Here is a 24,803-nt window from a genome sequence, read left to right as displayed (position 1 = left end):
ATCACCCAGAGTCTAGTTTTTAATCAGTCATTATGGGATTACTATAAATAAGTCTCCTAGAGGTCTCCCTGATCTCAATCCTTTTTTTAATCATATCCAGCCTTTTTTTGCTGCCAGAAAAACTTTCTTAAACAATGTTTTCATACACAATTATCTTGTTCTTCAACTCAAATATGTTTTGGTAGCATCTGTTCTAATCAGGGTGGTTCCACACACCATTTTTCCTTGAGGTCATTTTATTTCTCTTTGCTTTTTGCCTCTTACAAAATCTTACCTGTAATTAGGATTCCCATTTCTATCATGCAGCCGTTTCTACTACTGTAGAGTTAAAAGCTCAGACTCTGAAACACTGAGCAGACCTGGACTTGAACTCTGGCTCTCACTGGTACTCAATATTTTATTTAACTTCTTTAATCATCAATTTTCTCATTTTTGAGCTAAAAATGGAAATATCACATCACAAAATTGTTTATATGATTAAATCAGATAATTTATGTAAAGAGCTCAAATTGTTCATGGGTCATTAAATGCTGGATATGATTGTTATTCAGCCAACTTCAATTTCCACTGTTTGTTACCCATCATCTTTGTCAACTGTTTGCCTGCTTTGTCTTTTGAAGGGTTATGAAAACTTCTTTTTTTTTTTTTTTAATTTTTTTTTTCAACGTTTATTTATTTTTGGGACAGAGAGAGACAGAGCATGAACGGGGGAGGGGCAGAGAGAGAGGGAGACACAGAATGGGAAACAGGCTCCAGGCTCTGAGCCATCAGCCCAGAGCCTGATGCGGGGCTCGAACTCACGGACCGCGAGATCGTGACCTGGCTGAAGTCGGACACTTAACCGACTGCGCCACCCAGGCGCCCCAATGAAAACTTCTTGAAGTTAAAAGAAAGTCTTTATGCTGTTCTTATAATTGGCATACTACTCCCAGCTTCTCTAATATCATGGAGCTCAAAATAGTAAAGTTTATAAAGTTTATTGCTGAATCTATGAATATTTACAGAATAGCATCAAAATGAGCTCATATCTAGAAGCTTAATAGATTCCATGTGGCATTTCTGGAAATGTATCACCAAACATCTAGAACTACTAATTCACTTGAAGAAAAAAAATTAAGAAATTACCATGATAAAAATCAACTCAATGAACTGGTTTCAGCCATGATGGAATCATGTATATCCCACCTACCCTCCCCCTATAAAATAAGTGGCTTCATATATTTTATGTTTTCAGACATTGGATAATAGACAGTACAGGGTTGTGATCTGTAAAAGAAAAAAATAATACACTGCCAGTTTTATGCTGGGTGGTATTTTCCAAATTGCAACATAGTGAAGTTAAACCCAAATAAGATGCAGAGCTATCTCACTGGACGAAGGAAAAAAAAAAAAAAAAAAAAAAAAAAAAGACCGGAGTCAGGATACTAAAAAGCGAGTGTACCTTGTGGGACAAGGTACTAGCGAGGAGAGTTGAAGAGGAGCTGAAGAAACCTGAAATACTCTACTAGGATTCTTTGCATCTCTGTCCAAATACTGAGCTGTACATGTACCAAAGGACTCTATGAGTCCTGACGAAGTACTTTCCAGGGACTGGGAGGCTTACTGGAGATTCCAGAAGTTACAGCACTGGACTCTGCTGGAGTTCTGACATACAGAATGAAAAGATCTTGCTCAACACTTCAGGCATATACAGCAAATACAAAACAAACTTTTTAATTTTTTTCCCCCTAAAGTTTATTTTATTTTGAGAGAGCATGTGTGTGTGCACGAATGGGGGAGGGGCAGAAATCCAAGATCGAATCCCACAGGGCTCGAACTCCTGAGCCATGAGATCACGACGTGAGCTGAAATCAAGAGTCGCTTAACTGATGCTTAACCAACTGAGCCACCCAGGTGCCCCAAAACTTTTTAGGGTTATGAAAGTCACAGTTTTATGGTGGTAGCAAGTAGACAGATAAAAGCAAGAGAAATAAAAGGGCGAAGGCTGATGTATCAGAACATTTTAATTATTGCTTTTTGAATTTAAGTGAACTTTACATCAAAAATGAAATGGACAGTACAAGTCAAATAAAAGAGGTATCGGAAAAGGAAACTGAACTTTTACAAACATGCATTGTTTGACTGAATACAAAACAAAAAACACATTTCATAACCCTATGTCAACAACACTGTTAGCAGCAAAAACAAAAACCCAGCAAATAAAGATCCCTATCACTACTGGTGCATTAAGGCCAATCATGGACCTTCTCTGCCTGTTCCTGTTTTCAGTGCACAAGACCCATTAGTGCTCATTAAAAGTCACCATTCTGGCTCGTATTTCTCAAGCTTGTGATGATATAACTCAAATTTGGCTAAAGAAAAATCTTACTCAACTTAGTATCTCCTTGGTTTGGCTCAGCACAAGTACAGAAGACTTGTGAGTCTAAACCAGAGTGATGCTAAGCTATCTAACATTTACTTTGGCCAAATTTCAGTTTTATCAATTGACCGTGAATGGCAAAACCTCAGTATAAACACTAGAAGTGATAAAAATTGATTCTTATTAGGAGAGTCTAATTTACTCTTTGGTATGTTCGAGCGAGCACGGGATAGTCAGGACAGTCAGAAAACTCACTTTAAGAGCAAGTAACTAAATCCAGGCTGTTTTGTTCTGGAGCCCCTCCCTTAGCGTGAGGGCATGGGACTAGTATATCCATACAGTCTACAGGCACAATGAGAGAGACAAAGACTCTGGAGTATTCTTGGTATCCCTGGTCTTGCAGACCCCATACAACTCCTTTAATTTTTCCCCAGGTTCATTTCTTTAAGAGCTGCCTTTTGTGCACAGAACAAACTCTTTTTAAAACTCCTTTCCAGACATTCCTCCAGAGGCAGCTACTTAAACCATTTGTTGCCCCACCTCTGCTTTCTGTTGATTTCATGTGCATAAGACTTTTCTCATTTTAAAATGATCAAGTCTAGGAAGAGGAGAGAATCCAAAAGAAAAAGAATGAGTCCTCCTGTCCATTTTTCCAGTTTATGAAGCTCGTCTAGATTTGATAATATTAAAATGAGAAAAATCTCATGCACATGAAATCAACAGAAAGCAGAGGTCCATAAAGAAAAATAGTTTTTCTTTCCTTCTTTCTTCCTTCTTCCTTTGTAAAGCTTGGTATCTGATTAGTTGTAGCATATATTTTAACTCACTTTTGGACAAAAAAATATAATATTAACAGACAATCCATACAAAGCTTCACAAAGATGTGTAAATCAAAGCCTACCTGCTTTGTGGTTTTATTTTTCTAAAAAAAAAAATCTCATGCTGGGTAGATATTTATTCAGATTTTATTCATGGATTTATAGAATAAAGGGATGAAGAGAATGTAACAGATGTTATGTGTTTGAACTTCTCAAACTTATCTGATGAAATCAGATGAAATTTTCATTACAAAATAGGCTTGGATAAAAACCATAGTTGTAAGAATACAAGATCAGCTTATCTATTAGGCAAAGAGTCATAATAACAAGCTGTATTTTTGTCTAATTGGTTTAAAATGTCAAGAATGGTAGCGAAGAGGTCAGGGCAGAGTGTTTCATCTTTATTCATAAGCTAAAGACAGAGGAGACATTAATGAAACAACAGATATAGCAGATGGCACTCAATAGTCATGGTACTAACATACATACATAGGTAGAAAATGAAAATGCGAGTAAGGCTGAAAGTTATAAAAGTCAGCAATTCAGGAAAAAGCAATTTAGAAAAATCTCAATTTAGTTAAGTATTTGTGTACAGGAAAGCAGAAACTAATGCGTAGAATAACAAATCCAATGGAAATAGCATGCATTACCATAAGGAAGTAAAACTAAGGCTAATGTTATTAATTATAGATAATCAAAAACATTCTATAGGTACTGATACACTGGATTCACACAGAGTTTCCCATCTGCACAACTGCATGAGTGACTGTGAGAGAAAACAGCACACTCCAAAGGATCCTCCCCAAGTTAGTCCACAGCAGAAGCACGGTGGAACCTGTTAGGCATTCTCAGTTGGGGAGATCAGCCGAGCTCTTCCAATAGAGGACACAAAAAACATCCCTACTAAAGTTAGAGTGGTGGCCCAAAGCCTCCAAAGAAAGGCAGCAGTATCTTTTAGTCCTACTGCTTTCTATTTCCAGAACCATGGATTATCTCTGAGGTCTTGGGGATTATTTCATTTACACCTCCACCTTGGCCCAGTAAGCATTTCAGGCTGCTATGAAACAATGGAGCATAAAAATGAGAGTAAAATAAGGATAAAATATGGTAGGGTGGGCACGTAAATTGAAGACTAAAAGATAAAAAGAAGAAATATGTATGTACAAATATGCACATACACAAACTAATTCAAACCTAAAGGTAGATCCCAAATTTGGCTATCAGCTTTAGTAGAAAGGGTAAACAGATCAGAAGGTGGGGGCGGGGGGGGGGGGGAGTTGTGCAACAGAGTTTGTCTGGCTTTGTCCCCTATTCTTGGGAGGTAATGTCTAATCCCCTGGCATTTCTTGGGTGATTCATGTCCTTGTTATTCGGGGTGAGCCTTTAACAGCACCTGATACTTAATGCTAATGAGATAACTCAGGATGGAGGCTGTCATGCCAAAAAGTCCAACCACCTAGTGGGTTAGGGCTTTCAGCCACATGATCTCAGCCTCACCTCAGAAAGAGGGGGAGAACTGGAGGTTGAGTTCAGCTATGTGGTCAACCATTCAGTCAGTCATGCTTAATGAAGTTTCATATGCTAAGTGAAGTTGGTCAGTCAGAGAAAGACAAAAATCATATGACTTCACTCATATGAGGACTTTAAGAGACAAAACAGATGAACATAAGGGAAGGGAAGCAAGAATAGTGTGAAAACAGGGAGGGGGACAAAGCAGGAGAGACTTATAAATGTGGAGAGCAAACTGAAGGTTGCTGGGGGAGGGTAGTGGGCTGAATGGGTGGGGGGCATTGAGGAATCTACTCCTAAAGTCATTGCTTCACTGAGTGCTAACTAATTTGGATGTAAATTTTAAAAAATAGAAAATAAAGTTACAACAAACAAAAACCTCTGGACATCAAAGTTTGGGTAAGCTTTCCTAATTAGCAATACTCTGTGTATTGTCGCACACTGATGTGCTAGGAAGGCAAAAGGTCCCTGGAGATGAAAGCAACCTTGTGTTTAGGACTTTCCCAGATCTCTTCCTGTGTATTTTTCTGTCTGGCTCTGGTTTGTATCTATTTTTATAACAAAATTGTAATCATATGTATAGTGGTTTCCAGAGTTCTGGAAATTGTGGGGTAGAGGGAACCCCTGAATTTGTAAGCAGCTGGACAGGAGTAAAGGTGGCCAGGAGATCCCCCAACTTGCGGCTGCTGTTAAAATAAGGATAGTCTTGGGGGGGGGTGTCTGTGCTTTGTGAAGTTTGGCTTAACTCTGGGGAGCTAGAAGTCACTGACAATAAGTATACAATGTGATCTAATGGACAATATACTTAGAACAAATAGGCCAAACAACATGGACTATTTCTCATAATGATCCTCAAAACAAGCTCACTCCAAAGCACATTCCAAAGCACATTCCAAACTCAGTGAAGTGCAGAGGGACTGGGGGAGAGTTGTTGTGATGCAATATATAGATACCTGCTTCCTCCTGATTGGAGGTTGAAAGTTTAAGTCTATTTAGAAAACTATTGAACTCAAACAATTTCCCCTGAATGTGGTTTTTATAAATATTGGCTGGTAATAATCTTGGCTTTGTCTTTCCAGTAAAGCACCTGGAATGTTAACTTTCCTCAACTCTCGCTTGGATGCAGAGCCACAGACCTTAGAAGGTAATCAGGAGATATTTCAGTTGATTCCCTCATAGAAACTGCAGAGTCCTAAACATGGAGTGGAGCTTGCATGACAAGTCATTTAATTCTTTGTCGAAATGACTCGAGAACAGCCACACACTAGGTAAAAATTCCTCTAAAACAATCATTTTTAATCCCCACTCCCACCATCCCAACACTAGCTACTGGCCTCTAAAGTTGTATTCTGTTTATCATGGTCACAGAATTTTTAGCATGGATGAAATTTTAAATAAGGTGTTACCAGTTGCCTTGTCCCGATTGGGTGGGTGGGTGGAGGGTTGTCAGAAAATTACCCAAATAACACCTGGAAATGAGTCACGTAATTTGCTAGCATATCCTCCAAAGACAAACTTCTGGCAAAATGTATACCAAGATAACTAAATACAGGAATTTATTGATGTGCTTATCACTAATAACTTGGTTAAAAGATCAAGATTGGGTACCAAACAAGAATAGATTTTAGAATTTATTTATGACAACTAGTTAGTTCGGTCAGTTGTCTCTTCAAGCTATACCTCATTCAGTAAACAAATACATGCGTGTGTCTCTTTGAACTCTGTGAAAGAAAAGCATCTACTTTAACTAAAAGTGCCACTTAATCACTAAGATATTAATTAAAATAAAGCAGATGGAAAAGGAGGAGTTCTCCTCTGCTATTGTGCTTAGTATTAAGAAAGCCACAATGAGAAAATGCTGGAAAATCAAAAAAAGAAAAGAAAAAGAAATCATTCCTCACTTAGAATCCAAAACTTTATATACTTGCACCTGGAATTGTACACTTTATATATATTTTTAAGTTGATTTGTTTATTTTGATAGAAAAGAGAGCATGCACATGAGGGGTAAGGGCAAAGAGAGAGGGAGACAGAAAGAATCCTAAGCAGGCTCTGGACTGTCAGTGTGGGTCTCGAACTCACAAACTGTGAGATTATGACCTGAGCTGAAATCAAGAGTCAGACACTTAACCAACTGGGCCACACAGGCGCCCTAGAATTGTATACTTTAGAAGAGTGAATTGTATTTATGTGAATTATATCTCAATAAAGCTGTTATTTTTTTAAAGGAAAAGAAAAAAACCCTGAAGTCACAAGGCAACCAGACAAACTGAATTCCAAAAGGTGATAAACCTGTCTGAGGAGAGGCAGGGGCACACACATTACCTCCCCTTTGGCAGAACACAGGAGGAAAAGACAAGTAGAAGAAAACAGCTGAAATTTTATAGAATTTTTAAAGGCTAAGTCCCTGGGAACCCTAGACATAAAAGGGTCCAGCTCTTTTCCACGGGTTTCCTCCAAGTTCTCAGGAGAAAGACTGGGAGAAGGGGGGAAGAAATATGAACAACAGCCCATTGGTGGAGAGCAGGCACAAAACCCCACTTGCTTCCTGGGGACATTCTTTAGCATTCAAAGCAAAAGCCAGAAGCTGCCAGGGGAAGGACCCAAAGCCTGCATTGCTCCAAAGCAGAGGCTTGCCACTACCAGGGGAGAGGGCAGGAATGCTGAGAAATAAAATCTTGTATCTGAGTTCTTTCTGAGTGTGCAATAGTGCTTTGTGGTATATGAGCTGGATATGAAAACAGGACCAGGAGATCCTACCTTGCAGTGTGTCAAGCAAGTATGACAAAGCATTTTTCTTAGAAAATTCAAGAAAGTTATACGCATGTGTTAAAAGATTTAAATATTAAAAAAATAAACATTTAAGATATTTGAAATTTATGGAGATGAAGCTTATCCTCCTAAAAGATGGCATACGTCCAGCTGCAGCCCGATGGGATGACAGGGAAAGAAGGCTGACAAGGAGAGCTGCAGCACTGCCCCTTGGTCATTCTGTTCCCTAAGATGCCTGGGGACCAGCAAAGGTCCAGAGTGCATTTATTTTTTTTACTCATACGACGGGATTACAAAAGGTCATACAGTCAAGGAAAGAGATGATAACATGAGAATTTAGAGATCTTAGAGGAGTTAAAACTAAGAAAATAATCAATCCTGGAACAGTTTAGAATTTAGATTTTCTTAAGTTTCAGCCATCAGTACAAGTTCAGGGCAAAAAATGAAACAGTAGACAGTCAACAAAATAGAGGTTTAAAGAAAAGCATTAAATATTAAAAACTGCATCAGTCAGATGCAGAAAAAGGTCTGTACTGTTGATATAAATGAGTCACAAAGTACTTGCTTTCTTTTGAAGTGACTTGGTTACAATACCAGAACCCAGACTGCACACCAAATGGCAAAACCCCTAATACATATGGAACAATGATGAGCCTTTTCTTTTTAAGAGTGTGAACATTTGCAGCTTCTAAGTACAGCACTGGAGATTCTGGGCTGGCATTCCTTTGAGAAACTGACATCAAGACCTGGAGAATGGCACCTCAGCTATCTTTGGTGATTAAAAAAAAAAGAAAAGAAAGAAAGAGACCACGGAAGTTTGTGTTATCTACTTCCTGTTCTCCAATGCCTTCTACCACCAAGAAGTAAATGAACTGAAATTAACATATAGAAGGTTGGTTATTTATTTATTTATTTATTTATTTATTTATTTATTTATGGTGAAAACAGGTGACTTGGACACTCCAGTTGGCTAAAACAAATGCCATTTACTCAGCAAAATGTTTCCCAAATGTTAACTAAAGGTTTGATTTTATACTGGGCACTGCAACCTATGACTTCTTTTTGGTTATAATCTGGAATTCACAATCGTTTTAAATTTTTCCTACTCACCGAGAAAAGAGTTTTCAGTAAATTAATCTGTCAATATTAAGTTTTGAGTGTCTACACCATAGCTGATAGCTAAAGCTAATCCTCTACGGACACCAATTTTTCCCAAATCACTTTGGTCATGTGAATTCCAAAAGCATTTCCAAAGCATTCATTCACCTGCAGTGCCATTCTAGAGGCTCACCTCAGGTATCAGCTTCTCCAAAAACTCTTCCCTTCCTCTTCAGGAAAACCATGAGATTTCGGAGAACAGTATCGCAAGCAGAGCAAATAGCAAGTGCAAGTGCAAACAACATGAGATGCTGGACAGAGCTTGGTGTGTCTAAGGGACAGGGATGGAACATGGCCACTGTGGCTGGAAGCAGTGATCCAAGTGGGTGGGAGAAACAGGCACTAGACCCTTTGGGATCTTGGTAAGGAGTCTTGATTTTTATTCCAAATAAATTTGAAAGTATTGGAAAATTTCGGGGCGCCTGGGTGGCGCAGTCGGTTAAGCGTCCGACTTCAGCCAGGTCACGATCTCGCGGTCCGTGAGTTCGAGCCCCGCGTCAGGCTCTGGGCTGATGGCTCAGAGCCTGGAGCCTGTTTCCGATTCTGTGTCTCCCTCTCTCTCTGCCCCTCCCCCGTTCATGCTCTGTCTCTCTCTGTCCCAAAAATAAATAAACGTTGAAAAAAAAAATTGAAAAAAAAGAAAATATTGGAAAATTTCAATTATTAGAGTTACATGAGTTGAATGAGTGAACAGCATATGAACTACTGAAACAGTCTTCCAAATGTTTCAGACTCAGGAAGGATAAAGACTAACATCACCCTCTCTTGTTCTTTCTGCCTTTTCTCATATCTTCTGACAGTAAGCAGGGTATTTTCATTTTGATCTCACTCAGTTTCGGTAAAGGCTTATTTTTTCTATCACATCCTTTATCTAATATAAAAATTCAGTATAAGCAAATTAAAGTACAAAAATCTCAGTAAACTTCCACTAATTTAAGGATTTGAGAACAAGTTTGATTAACAAAATAAAATGGAAATGAATACATTTTGTGTAAAGATATTGATGTATAGTTTCAACTATGTTCAGAACAGAATCTGCCTGCAAGTTCCTTAAATATGTTAGAAGCCCTCTGAGTAGGGGTCAAGTAAAAAGCTACTCATTCTGCCCAAAGAATTCCTTTTTAAGTGTCAAAAAATGCCAGGTAGCTCCAGGAAAGACTAACCTGTCTGCCAGAATCTGATGACTTGAGCATTCTGAATTTATGTTAGCAATATACACATACAGGATACTATACTTTAACAAAAACACACCTCTGCACATGTAGGCAGGAGTAGCTGTATGAAAGCAAGGACTCTCAATGACACAATACCATTTCTTAAAACAGAACAATAAAATCCACTGTTCTCAGCATTTTATGAGAGCTGAAAGAAAGTTCCCTCTGACAATAATATCAAGGATCTTAATAAATAAATGAGAAAAGATATGTCAAAGACTAAAGCAAGACAGTAAAACATAAAAGCCAGAGAGAAATTTCTTAACTGGTTTATGATATATACTCCCACAAATCCACGAGGTTCGATGTGACTAATATTCCACCTTTTTGAAAGACATCAGCACCTCCTACCCCTTCTGAAACTGCAATGATAACAGCAACAACCATCTGTTTGCTACATAGGATAGAAAGACAGCATTTTTATTCTACTTAGAGTCGTACTGAAGTGTCTTCTGAAAAGAAAGGAAGAGAGAGGAGAGATAGAACATCTAGAAGAATTAGCTACTAGAGAAAAAAATTACATAAAGGTAACCGTTACACGGAACAGACCATTTCTATGAAAAACGGAAAAGCAGAAGTACAGAAGAAAAAAAATTGCAAGAGTTAAACACATGAGAATTAGAAAAGCCTCATTTCTATTTGTACTAAAGATATGAGGGAATCTAGCCTAGGCAAAAAGAGGAAGAATTAAAATGTGGAAAGGTGGCTACAGAAGACTGCAAAATGCCCACCTCTGACACTAAAAGAGGAGAGAGCTATGGCACGGATCAGCACAATGATAATACTTCCGTCAAAGGAAGTATTTTCTTGGATAAACTCAAGGTCAGGGATACCCCTATGTTTCTCTAAAGATAGGGGAAACTCTGAAAACACACCATCTTCAAGTTTGAAAAGAAAATGTAACAAGCTTAGGCCCAAAGGAGTAAGAAATCTACCACTGATTTAAGATAATAAAGAAATTGGATTTTCTTAAAAAAATCTTAGCAATAGAAACAAAACACTATTATTTATTTACATATGTATTTATATACCATTCTTCCAATTTTATTCGTTGTAACAAATGTCAGTTTAGAAAATGTCACTTCTGCTTCCAGAAGTAGGATCACATTGGATAAAGGATCCTGGTACAAGTGGAAAAAGAATGGCGCGTGGGGGTGGGGGTGGGAAATAGTAAAAGTCTGACTTGCCTCTCTTCCTTTTTCAGTCAGTAGATAACTGTGGCCTTGAACATTTCTCCCAGCATCTTTGGCCCTGTATTTTCTATCTAAACAAAAACAATGATATCATCTTACTGGTCTCACAGAGCCAATGTGTATAAAAAATGCCATGTAAATTTCAAGTTTTGTTGAAGGAGTTCAAAGTGGTAAACTTGAGAATTCAGTGTAGTATAGTTTCAGGCTGAGTTTTCATGTTTCCTGAACGGAAACATTAACTAATCTGAAGGTTAAAATCACTCAATGGTCATTTTTGCTAACTTGATCTATGTTGATTAAGAATGTTACAATTCAAAGGGAGATACCACATTATATTTGGGAAACTTATTCTAGATGCAATTAGAGGGCTTGTCCTTTCAAGGGTAGGAATTATGGAAGAAAGGTTTAAATGCAAAATGACTTTTTACTTTGAAGACACTATAGAAAGTAATTTAATACTTTACTAAAAATCTCTAAAATCTATAAAGAAAAATGGCACGAGTAAAAAAAATCTTAGGTGCAGACAAAGAATTTCATTTTGTTGTTTTATTGTGGGGGGAAAGTGGAATATATGAAGTAGCATTAAAAAAATTTTTTTTTAAATTTTTTTTGTAATTGTCGTAAAACATTTATAGTTGTCATGAATGACCGCTTAAGTTGACATTTATAATAGTGATTAAAAAAAAGAAACTTCCATGCAGTTAAATGGATATTTCCTCTTATCCTAATTTAATTAAAAGTTACATCTTACTACTGAGACCTATGAATGCCACATCTTCTCCCATAGGCAAATTGAAAAACTAGTGCTTTTTAATGCTAAAGTGTAACCCAGTGATTAAAGATGTCTGCCTTGATACTTTATATCCCTTTTAAAAATCAGGGACATCTGACTCTATGGTTTTATAGAAATATCTCACCAACACTTAAAGATTAAAATTAAGTTAACTCTTTATTTAAAAGTTTTTTTTTTTTTAATGTTTATTTATTTTTGAGAAAATGAGTGTGAGCAGGGGAGGGGCAGAGAGACTGGGAGACACAGAATCTGAAGCAGGTTCCAGGCTCTGCACTGTTAGCACAGAGCCAGATGCAGGCCTCGAACTCGTGAACCATGAGATCATGACCTGAGCTGAAGTCGGATGCTTAACCAACTGAGTCAGTCACCCAGGTGCCCCTTAAGTTAAACCTTTATGAATAAGGCTGAGAAGATACAAAGTAAACATGACAGTCCCAACCCTTAAGAAGCATCTATTCCTGTAAGGAAGATAGATTTTTAAACTAGCTATAATTGAAAAGCCAAATAAAATAGTGCATTAAAAGAGCTCAATCGAGATTATTAATTCTGACAGGTGGCATCTGGGAAGCTTTTGTGGCAATGTGGCATTTAAGCAGTATCTTGAGGGGTATGTTATTTATACAGGTGGACAGGTGGGGCTGGCATTACTGGGTGATGAAGCAGAGTCCTGAAAGTATCTAATACACTTAAGTAAATGTGAGACATGCAGTTTTTCACTAGAGGGCAGGGAATGTGGCCTATTTCACCCAATGCTATAGCAACAACATCCAGAACACTGTCTGCTGCAAGATAAATATTTATTCAATAAATTAATGAACTGACATTGGGCAACTGAAAGGTAAAAGACACTGACATACAGACTTAATCCAGAAAATCTTAAGAATATATAGATAATAAAGACCATTGCAGGTTTTAGCGGAAGAGAATAAAATGATCTGCTATATATTTTACTATTAAAGTTCTGGAGGTAATGCCAGTTGATTGGAGAGGTAAGTCCATTGGGAAGGTGAGATAAAAGTCATGAGGATTACAAACAAGGGTACGGATATGGGACTCAGAGGTAGAACTGACAGGAATTAAAGATGTTCCTAGAAATTTCCCAATTGAGTGATTAGGAGAATGGTGGTATCATTACATAAGAAAACAGGTAAATCACACACTTCAGTAGAGAAAGAAATAAGTTCAGCTTTAGGCACATTCAACTTACGGTGTTATTGGAAATCTATATGGAGAAGTTTAACATAAGGGCAGTTAGAATTGGGGTTCAGAGGTGAGCCAGGATGAAAGCTATAAACGAACTCAATCAAAAGGTATTTATTCTAACTGCCTACTCTACACCAGCACCAGTATTTGAGCTGTTAGTGTAGTGGTAGTAGTTATGAGAGTACACAACCTGGATGAGAGACAAGACCTTGAGAAACTTACATACACCCACTGAAGAGAAAAGAGGGTAGAGAGTCACTGGAGGACATTAAGGTAAAATGGTGAGATCAAAGGAACACTTTTAAAGAAGAAACTTAAGACATGAATGTATACAACCTATTAAATTCTCAAGAATCTTTCCTAATTCTGTAGTTCCCTTCTGAATACAAATAAAAAAATTCAAAGAAGTGATAAATAGGAATTAAGCCTTTCAAAATGAAAAATGGGAACACATGAAACTCACAAATGTTTCAAGGAACCAGTGGTCTAGAAGAAAATGAAAAAAGAAATATGGCTCTAGCCTTAAATCTGCTATGGTAACATGAAGTGAATCATTTAGACTATTTGTCTCTAGCTACTCACACAGAAATAAGAATTAAAAAAAAATGGAGTTTGGGGAAAAACACCAATATGAACTTAGCAATATATTGAGTACTACTGAAGGATACTTAAATATAAGACATAACTCCTGACCTCAAAGAAGTTACAAAGTCAATATGAACTCAAATCATGTGAGTATGAACTCAAATCCTATGAACTCAATAAAGAGTTCCAAATGAAAGAGTAAATATCAAAGAATAATCCACATACAAGTTACCATTAATGCAAATCAGGACAGCAAATGCCACACTAGTACTCTAGTTTGAGGGTCCTCCCTCATGGACTGGAGTTGAGATGCTACTGATACTAAGCTGAGTTCACTTAAACACAGCTTAGATTATATACCCATTACCATAAAGCAGCTTGACTAGTTTAAAGTATATTTTCCAGAAGTTAGATTGAAAGTCTGATGAATGAAGAGAAACTGTTTGGTAAAATACAATCAATAGCAAATAAGGAAAGACTAAATAAGGAAAAACTGTCAAGCTGTGGCAGAGTCGTTGACTTAACCTTCTGGGTGTATAATTCTATTAGGAGGAGTTCTTGGAGAAGAACAAGGGCATAAACCTCTTCAAGAGTTCCAATACTTGATAACAAAGCACCTTTCAGGAATGGTACACCAATGCATATTCTTAAAATTGGTTGAAAAAGTTCTTGTCCTTGGGGCACCTGGGTGGCTCAGTCAGTTAAGCATTGACTTCAGCTTAGGCCATGATCTCTGGGTTTGTGAGTTCGAGCCCTGCATAGGGCTCTGTGCTGACTGCTCACGGCCAAGAGCCTGCTTCAGATTGTCTCCCTCTCTCACTCTGCCCCTCCCCCGCTCCTGCTCTGTCTCTCTCTCTCTCTCTCAAGAATAAACATTAAAAAAAAATGAAAAAAAAAGTTCTTGTTCTTGATGGAATAAAGATGTATTATTACCTTTAATGAAAGCTGTTCCATTTGATCAGTTGGACTTCATCTGGAAATGCCTATTACTGATGTGTAGAGCTCATACATAAAAGAGAGATATTTTGTCATCAATGCAAACTCCTAAAGGAAGATCATCTACACCAACCTCATGTTTCCACACTATAGAGCATAAAATTGTGATGAAATGACTGACTGCAAATTTAGCCTGTCTTCCTGCTTTCTGGCAAATCTTTTCTTTTTGATCCTTTGGCCATGATTCCCAGTGACAGCCAATTGGAAATCTCTGCTTTCCCTAAACTCCATTGTTAGCCTCAATCCTTTACCTACCCTGACCTGTCAGACCATGAGCATCCACGATGGAGTAATTCACAGAGTCCAGAATAACAGTAAGACATACGGGAAGTTGAATAAATTACTACTAGACTGTCATGGCACCCCTTACAAAGGCATGTATCGGGCACACTTGGCTTAAAGTCCCAGCTCTGCTTCTTGTTCACTATGTCGTCCTGGGCAAATTAGTCTTTCTATGCCACAGTTTCCTCATCAACAGAACAGCATTTAATAGCTACTTCACAGGGTTATTATAAAGGACCTAAGGCAAGGCATGGCATATGGCTGGCACTCAGTAATGGTTAGCTTCTTTCCTATCTCCAAGTTGGTCTGCTCTTTGCCAGGATTTATCAGTTTTAAATGGATTTTTACATAGCTCCACTTCATTTTCAGAGACAGTGAGGAGACATCGATGGGTCTTTTCTATTACAAAGTAAATGTTCCTGGCACTGAAGGATTTCTACAATTTAATTACATCACATCTCTTTAAATCCATCCCATACTCCTCCTCCAAAAATCTTTCTACCATAGCCAGATTAGATTTAATCAATTTTCCCGACATCTTGAATATTTAGATCCATATGCACTTTTCTTCCCATTTCCACAACTCACTAATTATCCAAATCCATTTCATTGTTAAGACACAGTATTATTAGTGTTATTTGTCTACAACATTTATTGAGCACTTTCTATGTGGCAGATACTGTTTGTTCTAAGTGTATTACATGCATTATCTCAATCTTCACAGCCCAATAAGATATTCTATCATCTCCAGTACTGAGATAAGAACACATATTTGCTTTTCTCTCTAGACTGTATGCTTTTTTATGTCATGAACTGTGCCTTGCACTTAAAAACATTTTTTTTTTAATGTTTACTTATTTTTGAGAGAGAGAGAGAGACAGAGCATGAATGGGGGAGGGTCAGAGAGAGAGGGAGACACAGAATCCAAAGTAGTCTCCAGGCTCTGAGCTGTCAGTTATCAGCACAGAGCCTGATGAGGGGCTCAAACCCACGGACCGTGAGATTACGACTTGAGCCAAAGTCAGAAACTCAACCAACTGAGCCACCCAGGTGCCCCTCATTTTTTTCTTTGTATGATCATGTAGGTAAGGAGGAATTCAACAAATATATTCATATGTATGAACTGACTGCAGTTTCACATTTTGCTTAAGCTGCTATAATACTCACTTTTATCAAATCTATCACTTTGTCAGTCTATAAAGTGGTAAAAAGGTGTGCTGTTGTAATTTATAGTAAGAAACATATATTCGGTCTTTGTCCCTGCACATAGCTCCTAAAGTCCGAAGTGTTGAGACCTATAAAAAGTGTTTTTTGATATGTTAATGAGGTGACTTTTGGAAAGCACTAACCTAAGGATGAGGAATGGTGGTCAGTGGAGCCAACCATGTGATTACGGGATTGGAATTTTGGAGGGGAGACGGGATGGAGACTGAATTCAATCACCAATGGCCAATGAATTAATCAGACATATCTTAAGTAACAGAGCCTCCATAAAAAACCCAAAGGGACAAGGTTTGGAGAGCTTCCATGCTGATGAACCAGAACGCATCCATGTGCTGTCTTGCCAGGCCTCAAACTCTACAGGGATAGAAGCTCCTTTGCTTGGGACTTCATCCCACGTAGCTTTTCAGCTGGTTACTGATTCATATTCTTTGATATCCTTTGACATAAACAGGTAATCTAGTGAGTAAACTGATTTCCTAGAGTGAGCTCCTCTGGCAAATTAATCAACTCAAGGCAGCAGTGGTGGGCAGGGGGGAGGGTCATGGAAACCTCTGATTTATATAGTCAGTGGGTCAGAAGCACAGGTAACAACCTGGACTTATGACTGACATCTGAAGTAGAGGGCAGATTTGTGGGACCGAGCCCTTAACCTGTGGAATCCAATACTATCTCTCGGGAGATTGTGTCAGAATTGAGTTGAATTGTAGGACACTCAGCTGGTGTTGGAGAATTGATTAGTGATTTGGGGAAAAAAACCAAAAACAAACACATGTTGAAATTAGTGTCAGAATCTTAAAAGGTCACCTAAATTTTATAGATATAGTATTTCTAGGGGCTGTATCTATCTGTAGACATACAGTAAAGATTCTGTGTATGTGGTAATAGTGATGGGTGAAGCAGTAGGGTTTGATACAAAGAAATCTTTGGGGGGGGGCACCAGGATTATGTCAGTTAGATCAATCTTCATTAAAGCCACTGTGAGCAACAGTGAAAAAATGCAAAGCAATAAAAAATTATGAATAAGCACAAGCAAACAAAATCCATAAAATACGACAGTAAATTCATCCTTGTTTTGTAGATTTCTTAAGACATTACAATAGGGAAAGAAGAAAAACTTAGGAAGTCCTGTTTCCTTACTAGTTTGGTGCTATAGTAAAAGCCTAATTTTTCTTACATATAAATCGACATCTAACAATATCATCTCTCCTTATGTGAGAAATAATCATTTGGGATGTTTACAGAATATAATGTGCTTCAGGAGACTTTCTTTTTTTTTTTTTTTTTTTAATGTTTATTTATTATTGAGAGACAGAGAGAGAGACAGAGCATGAGCAGGGGAGGGGCAGAGATAGGAAGAGACACAGAATCCGAAGCTGGCTCCAGGCTCCGAGCTGTCAGCACAGAGCCCAAGGCGGGGCTCTAACTCACAAACTCAGATCATGACCTGAGCTGAAGTCAGAAGCTTAGCCGACTGAGCCACCCAGGTGCCCCATTCAGGAGACTTTCTTAAATCCTAGGACTATGGTAGATAGGATTTATTTTATTCTTAGATGTCCTGAGAATTTAGTAGGAACACTGAAATCACAGTTCTCTTTCATAACGTTATCTAGCCCAATCCAAAGACACTGGAACACTTAACAGGTAACTACTAAAGGAAGAGCAAGTCACTTTCAAGTAACAGTTGAGACTAAATCACAAATAATGGAAAACTGCATATTTTTAAGCAAAATTATTAACTTAAAAAAAATGAGCCAATTTCTGTTCAACTTACGAACATAAAATTTTTCACACTTCTATATAGTTACCTTTTTTTACAGACCAAAAATGCTGAGATATTCAAATAAGCTTGCTTATGATTAAGGCTGAAAATGAGAAAGGCTACTGTGATCAAACCATATGCTTAATTCATAAGGAGAATAAAAGAAGTGCCAGTGTATAGCACATTCCAGTGAGGAGGAGAAAAAAAAGTTAATTAATTCAACTCAATTTTAGCTGAGGGCATTTTTCCACAACTGCTGAACCCTAGCATGTGCCAGGCAGCTAAAATTACACTAAAATGTGTAAGCCCTGTTGTTATTTTAGAGATAATCCAGGAAGCAAAACAAAGCCAAAAATTCTCACTGCATTTTTAACATGAAATACTTTAATTTCCAATCAAGTGGATACTTTTCTTGTTTTAAGGTCTTTTTGTATTGTTTCTTTTGTGCATGAAAGTTTACAGGTTAAAAAGTGAAAACAAACAAAAAAAAATAACAAAAGTGATTTTGCATGTATTTCCGACACACTGTTCACTCTCTAAAATAATTCTTACCAGTCTTTGTTTCTGAAGTTCCTCTCTAAGTACTCTATCTTCTGGTAAAACATCACATAACAAAAAGTAATTGTCTTGTTCTTCTGTTGAGAGATTAGGAAAATAAATGAGAAATGATATTTATCATCTTTTCCCAGAAAGATTTATTCTTTTAAAAAACATATATACATATATATATGTATGTCTATTAGGATCTTTCTTCTGGTACACAGCTCTGCTTTAGCTTTATTGAAGTCGGGCAACATAAACAGAACAATTTAATTTTAGCTATCGTGAAAGTGAGAATTCTAATATAAGAAAGTAAGATTATCCTTTGAATTTTTGCATTGTAGGGAAAAGATAGTAGCTAAGATGTATACTTACCAAGTGGAGCTGTGGAATTGATTCTTATCACACTACAAAAATCTGTAACAGGCTGTTCAGTGAACCTTTTCCTCCAATATAAAATGTACCTTAGAATAATCAAAAAGAAAGGATGGTAAGAAGACTCAATATGCTACTTACTTTAGAATGATAGGGTTTGATAAGAACATTTAATTATCCCAAAACAATAAAATTGTTGACTGATAATTGCTAGAAAATTTGTAAATGGAAAGGCAGCAGAGCATTGTAGAAATATGAAATAAATATTCAATGAAATGAAATTACTCTGTAAAGGAATGGAAATGATTAAACTTTACTATTCCCAAATTCAATAAACAGATATATGGGAACATTAAAAATGATTTATTTTTATGTGATAAAGAAGTTTTTCTGAAATTGCATCTATGTTTATATGAATTTTAAGTGTAACAATGCTTAGACAGGCTTTATCACACATTTTCCAATACAATGAAAGCTGGGTGGTCATCTTATACACAAAAAGTGTGGGTTCAGCTTATCATGTCGGGTCACCAATTGTGGGTTCAGCTTTTGGCTTTGTCCAGCAAGGGTGAGAATGGCAGAAAGGACGGATTACTCAAGACTCCGCAAGAGAGCTGAGAGGGAGGCCAAGGGAAGTCTCCCTGAGCTGCTCTCAGGCTCCCATATTTATTAGGCATACATTATAGGGAAAACATTGTGCAATATGTCAGTGGCTACGTGCCAGTAAGAAAGTATAGAAAGCATGCAAAAAAACAAGGCATTCCTAAGACTACAAAAGAGCAGATGCTGAAAGCAGGGTGGAGAACAAGATAAGATATTCCACAGATAACTTGGTCTAAGGAATTCATGAGCACAAGCAGGACCCAACCCCTATATAGATGTTAACCAGATACTGGTCTGCATTAACTAGATACTGGTCCCCTGTTTTCAGCAGGGTGAGAAAGCAGTGTAATGTGTTCCCTATAATCTCCTTAACCAGGACATAGCTATTGGTTTCCCACAAAAAAGAACTGAAGGCAAAATAATAAGGCAATGAGAAGTCAGTCTAAATTCAACATATACATAACAAGACAGAGAAATTTCATTTGTGCCCACTGTCTGAAATGAGGCAGATGATTGGAAAAATAGCCAAGCTTATAATTCCTGTATCTGCTGAGCAGAATTAGAAGAAGCACATTGGCTAAATTTAAAAGCAAAGCATAACACCCAAACCTGCATTATCTGATGAAAGGAGGAGTAAGATGACAGGATTCAACAAGCTGTTCATCTTCCCATTTATCTAACAAGATTTCTATTGGCAACTGCAATCTCCTTATCAAATGGTACCAAGAAGAGAATGTGGTCTCCTTCATGTGGAGAAAGGCAATGGAAAGGTTGACTATATAGCTGACAGCTTATCAGGCTATATGGTTGATAGATAAAATACAATCCAAAACCCCAAACACTTAGAACAGAAAAAGAAAACCTGTGAAAAAGATGGAACTTACTGAAATAGATTTAGTAACAGACAGTAAACATTTGGACATTTCACTTTTAAAATGTTTATTTTGAGAGAGAGTGCATATTCACGCATGAGCGTGGGGAGGGGCTGAGAGAGAAGGAGAGAGAATCCCAAGCAGGCTCTGCACTGTCAGTGTGGAGCCTGATGGCAGGGCTTGAACTCTTGAACCATGAGATCATGACCTGAGCCAAAGTTGGAAGCTTAACTGACTGAGCCACCCAGGCACCCCTTAAATAGCTTGTTATAGCAACTAGCAACGTTTTGCACATAGTAGTAGGTTAACAAGAATTTTTTTTTTTTTTTACTGTTTATGCATTTTTGAGAGAGAGAGAGAGAGAGAGAGAGAGAGAGAGAGAGAGAGATAAAGCATGAACAGGAAGTGGGGCAGAGAGAGAGGGAAACAGAATCTGAAGCAGGCTCCTGGCTCTGAGCTGTCAGCACAGAGTCCAATGCAGGGCTTGTACTCGTGAGATCATGACCTGAACTGAAGTCAGATGCTTAACTGACTGAGCCACCCAGGTGCCCCAAGAAATGTTTTTAAGAGGTAGAAGAGCATTTAAAAATTCCTGTAAGGTTCTCTAAGTAGACTTCAACTCTCCATATTTTGTCTCTTTTTTATTCTTACTTCCCCTTTTCTTAACATTATTGTCCAGACCCCATGGTCCTCTACAGAAAGGGCATTCATGTACTCGAAAAAAAAAATTGGTGCCGGGATAGAGGTCTGAGAGAGAGAACTGTGACACATATAAATATAAACAGATGACAACACTGAGTATGGAATATATAAGGAAAAGAAGTAAAAGACTAATGTATGAAAATAAAACCACGTCTTTAGTTTTTTCTTCTCATGTACAACCATACTGAGTACCTGGTTGGTTAAGTAAGCAAGGAGAGAACTCTTTCCTTATAGAATAGTGCTAGACCTTATCTTAAGAGATCTGAAAATGACCTATCTGAGGCTCCAACTCAGCCTCAAGCCATAAATACTGACCCTATGTCTAGCGTGTTGGCTTCCATATTGGAAGTGTCAGATGCAGAAGGCAAGTGCGTATCAGATCCATCAACACATACAAAAAGAAGAAAAGTATCTACAAAAGGCTGAAACATTATTCTTTGGTCACTTGGGGCAGCTACAGCACTTACACAGCTACTCTTATTCTCATTTTTTTCCATTCCCCAGCGGCTGCTTAACCCCTCCTTGCCCCTTCCCCTGGACAAGGGGAGAGACAAAAAGGGAGAAATAAAAGGCAAGAGACTTAAGAAAATAAAAATGGCATTCGTAGCCATTTTTCTCATTCTCCCCTCAGCATATTTTCTATTGCAAAGTGGTGCCAGGGATGAAGGAGCACAGGAGAACCTCTACTCCTGTCAGGAACAGAAGATGTATTGTTCTTCCAAACTGTACTACACAGCCATCTATTTTCATGACAAATCAAATCCATACAGTGGAACTGGGTGCTGAGGTAACAGAGTTAAAAAAAAAAAAAAAAGCCAGGAAAGTCAAGTTTGATGTGAAGTTTCATCATGGCTACTGATACAATACAATACATGGAGAGGTTCTTCATTCCTGATTACATTCCACTGAAGGCTATCTGGGTGATATTGAATGCTAAGGCATCATTTAATCTGTCTCTTCTTCATTTTTTCTTATTTGTCTAATTTATTTAAAGCTAAAAACGCAATCACTCAATATTTTTTATTTATCTATCTATTAAATTTTTTTAAAAAATGTTTATTTTTGAGAGAGAGAGAGAGAGAGAGAGAGAGAGAAATGCGAGTGGGGGAGGGGCAAAGAGAGGGAGACACAGAATCCAAAGCACGCTCCAGGCTCTGAGCTGTCAGCACACAGCCTGATGTGGAGCTCGAACTCATGAGACATGAAATCATGACCGGACTGAAGTCGAACACAACCGACTGAGCCACCCAGGCACCACTGAAGTTACTCAATATTTAATTTTTTTTTAATGTTTATTTTTATTTTTGAGAGAGAGACATAGTGTGAACAGGGAAGGGGCAGAGAGACAGAGAGGGAGAGAGAGAGAGACAGACAGACAGACAGACAGAATCTGAAGCAGGCTCCAGGCTCTGAGTTGTCAGTGCAGAGCATGATGTGGAGCTTGAACCCATGAACCATGAGATCATGACCTGAGCCGAAGTCAGATGTTTAACCAACTGAGCCACCCAGGTGCCCCTGCAGTCAATATTTAAAGGCAGCCAAGAAATGATATGTGATATGAACCCCTTATTTGAAAAACAGTAATCAAAGCATCTCGTACTTCAGTGAAAAGCCATAAAAGTAATTATTAGGTCATCAGCAAATACTTTTTTCTTTTAAAAGAATTTCAGTCATGTTTCACTGAACTATCTCATGAAAAAATCCTAGTAATCTTGCTTGCCCAGCCTCTCACTGTAACTGGTGTGCTTACTGACAGGCATAAAGATTTGAGATATGGTTGTTAATTAAATAGCACTGAATTAGTGGAATTTAATATAGAAAGGGGCAAGAATTAAGGAGTTAGCATTTATCTTCTAGGAAGATTTTATTTACTGAATAAAGCTAGCAAATAGCTCAGTATAAATAACTATGGTAGATGGCTCAAAGGAAAGATTTTTTGTTTTAACATTTATTTATTTTTGAGAGAGAGAGAGAGAGAGTGCAAGCGGTGGGGGGGGGGGGGCAGAGAGAGAGAGGGAGACACAGAATCCAAAGCAGGCTCCAGGCTCTGAGCTGTCAGCACAGAGTCCGATGTGGGTCTTGAACCCAAGAACCGTGAGACCATGACCTGAGCCAAAGTCAGATGCTTAACTGACTGAGCCATGCAAGGGCCCCACAAAGGAGATTTTTACTTTTGTTTTACTCTGAGAAAGTTTTACTGTTAACTTTTTTCTGATCAAGAAGATGTTAAATATATTTAACATGAAAATTTATAGCTTCTTTCTTGTAAAGCACAAAATAAGTCTATCTCATCTATTATTTATCATCTTTATTACTCATTGTACTCAGAAGAAACAATTCCTGGGAAGTTATATATGTGTATATACATATATACACACATATACATAAATACATATACATATATATGTAAATACACACACGCACACACACCAGTGACTTTTCTGAAGTTAGGAAAAAGTCCTATGTTAAGAAGATTCCAACTTAACTCTTATCACAAATAGTCAATGTTTACATTGTTTTGGAGAGGAATTTTTAGTTTCCCTAAATAGTAGGAGGGTATTATCTAAAGGAGACTGGATATATTAAAAAATATTTAAAAGTAACAGAGTTTATTTACATACATTCTTAGTCAATTTGAACTAACCACAAGAGTGAAACTTATTAGGAGGACGGCTGACAAGGAAAATTTAGGTTTCCAAATTTAAAGTACATGTTAACCACACACTTTATTTAGAGAGCACTTATATATATCAGCTATGTATTTTTTCTTTTTCTATTTTTTTAAAGTTTATTTATTTTGAGAGAGAGACAAAGAGACAGAGGGGGAGGAGGCGCAGAGAGAAAGGGAGACAGAGGATGCCAAGCAGTCTCCATGGTGTCAGCATAGAGCCCAATGTGGGGCATGAACCCACGAACTGTGAGATCATGAACTGAGCTGAGAGCAAAAGTTGGACACTTAACTGACGGAGCCACCCAGGCGCACCTGTATCTTTTGCTTTTTAATTAAAGCACCTATTTTATTGCATAACTGCATTTAGAGGGCGACCGATTCCAACATTTAACTATTGACTTCTAAGTCTGAGACCTAGTAAATAATTTGATTTTCCTGTCCACACACTGATGAGATTAGTATCAATGATACAAAAGAGAGATTAGTACAAATTAGCTATCATACATAAGAACAAAGGGAAAATACAAACTCTGATTTAGATATTCCTCACAGATTTTAGGAGAAAGAAAACCTTAATGTTTCTCAATTATCACTGGTAGATCACCATATTTTTCTCCAATTCCTGGGGGAGAATTTGCATTTACATGATAAAGCAGAGTAAAAGAAGAGATGACATCAAAGAGAAGCTGAGTGGTTCAAGACTTAAAGATTATCTCAGGGCACCTGGTTGGCTCAGTTGGTTAAGAGTCCGACTCAAGATTTTGGCTCACTAAGCACCCCCACACTGGGTCAGCCCGGAGCTGCTGTCAGCTTGGGATTCTCTCTGTCCCTACTCTGCACTCAGGCATACTCAAGCGCTTTCTCCCTCTCTCTCAAATAAATAAACACAAAAAGAGAGTATTTCATTTGATAGTCTTGACAATGGTTGCTTGATAAGAATTTGAAAATTTCTAGCCCAAACAGTATCTAAAACAAAATCAACAGATCTGACTACATACAACTAGATATCATATATATAAGGAAGCTCCAAGAATACTCCCAGGACACACACACACACACACACACACACACACAAACACAAAAGCACAAATATTTTAACTGAAAATAAAGATTAATGAATGAGAATGAGAAGAATGAAGTTCTTCCTCTGAAATTGTGTAATAATTAGTTTATTCA

The 24,803-nt window shown here is 37.7% G+C and overlaps 1 protein-coding gene across 3 annotated transcripts in view; it reads right to left on the bottom strand.

Annotated features, from left to right (window-relative positions):
- Window positions 1-24,803, bottom strand: part of ZNF277 (zinc finger protein 277) — a 113,748-nt gene that overhangs the window by 19,200 nt on the left and 69,745 nt on the right. For all 3 annotated transcript variants that reach the window (XM_030308252.1, XM_030308253.2, XM_030308254.1), the window contains exons 3-4: window positions 18,780-18,868; window positions 18,417-18,499 (exon numbers count right to left, since the gene is read on the bottom strand). In XM_030308252.1, the coding sequence (XP_030164112.1) occupies window positions 18,417-18,499; window positions 18,780-18,868 (172 nt within the window). The remainder of the gene's footprint in view (window positions 1-18,416; window positions 18,500-18,779; window positions 18,869-24,803) is intronic.

Source organism: Lynx canadensis, chromosome A2 (assembly GCF_007474595.2).
Source record: "Lynx canadensis isolate LIC74 chromosome A2, mLynCan4.pri.v2, whole genome shotgun sequence".
Taxonomy (NCBI): domain Eukaryota; kingdom Metazoa; phylum Chordata; class Mammalia; order Carnivora; family Felidae; genus Lynx; species Lynx canadensis.
The sequence above is the reverse complement of the archived record's forward strand: the minus strand, read 5'-3'. Positions and strand labels throughout refer to the sequence as shown.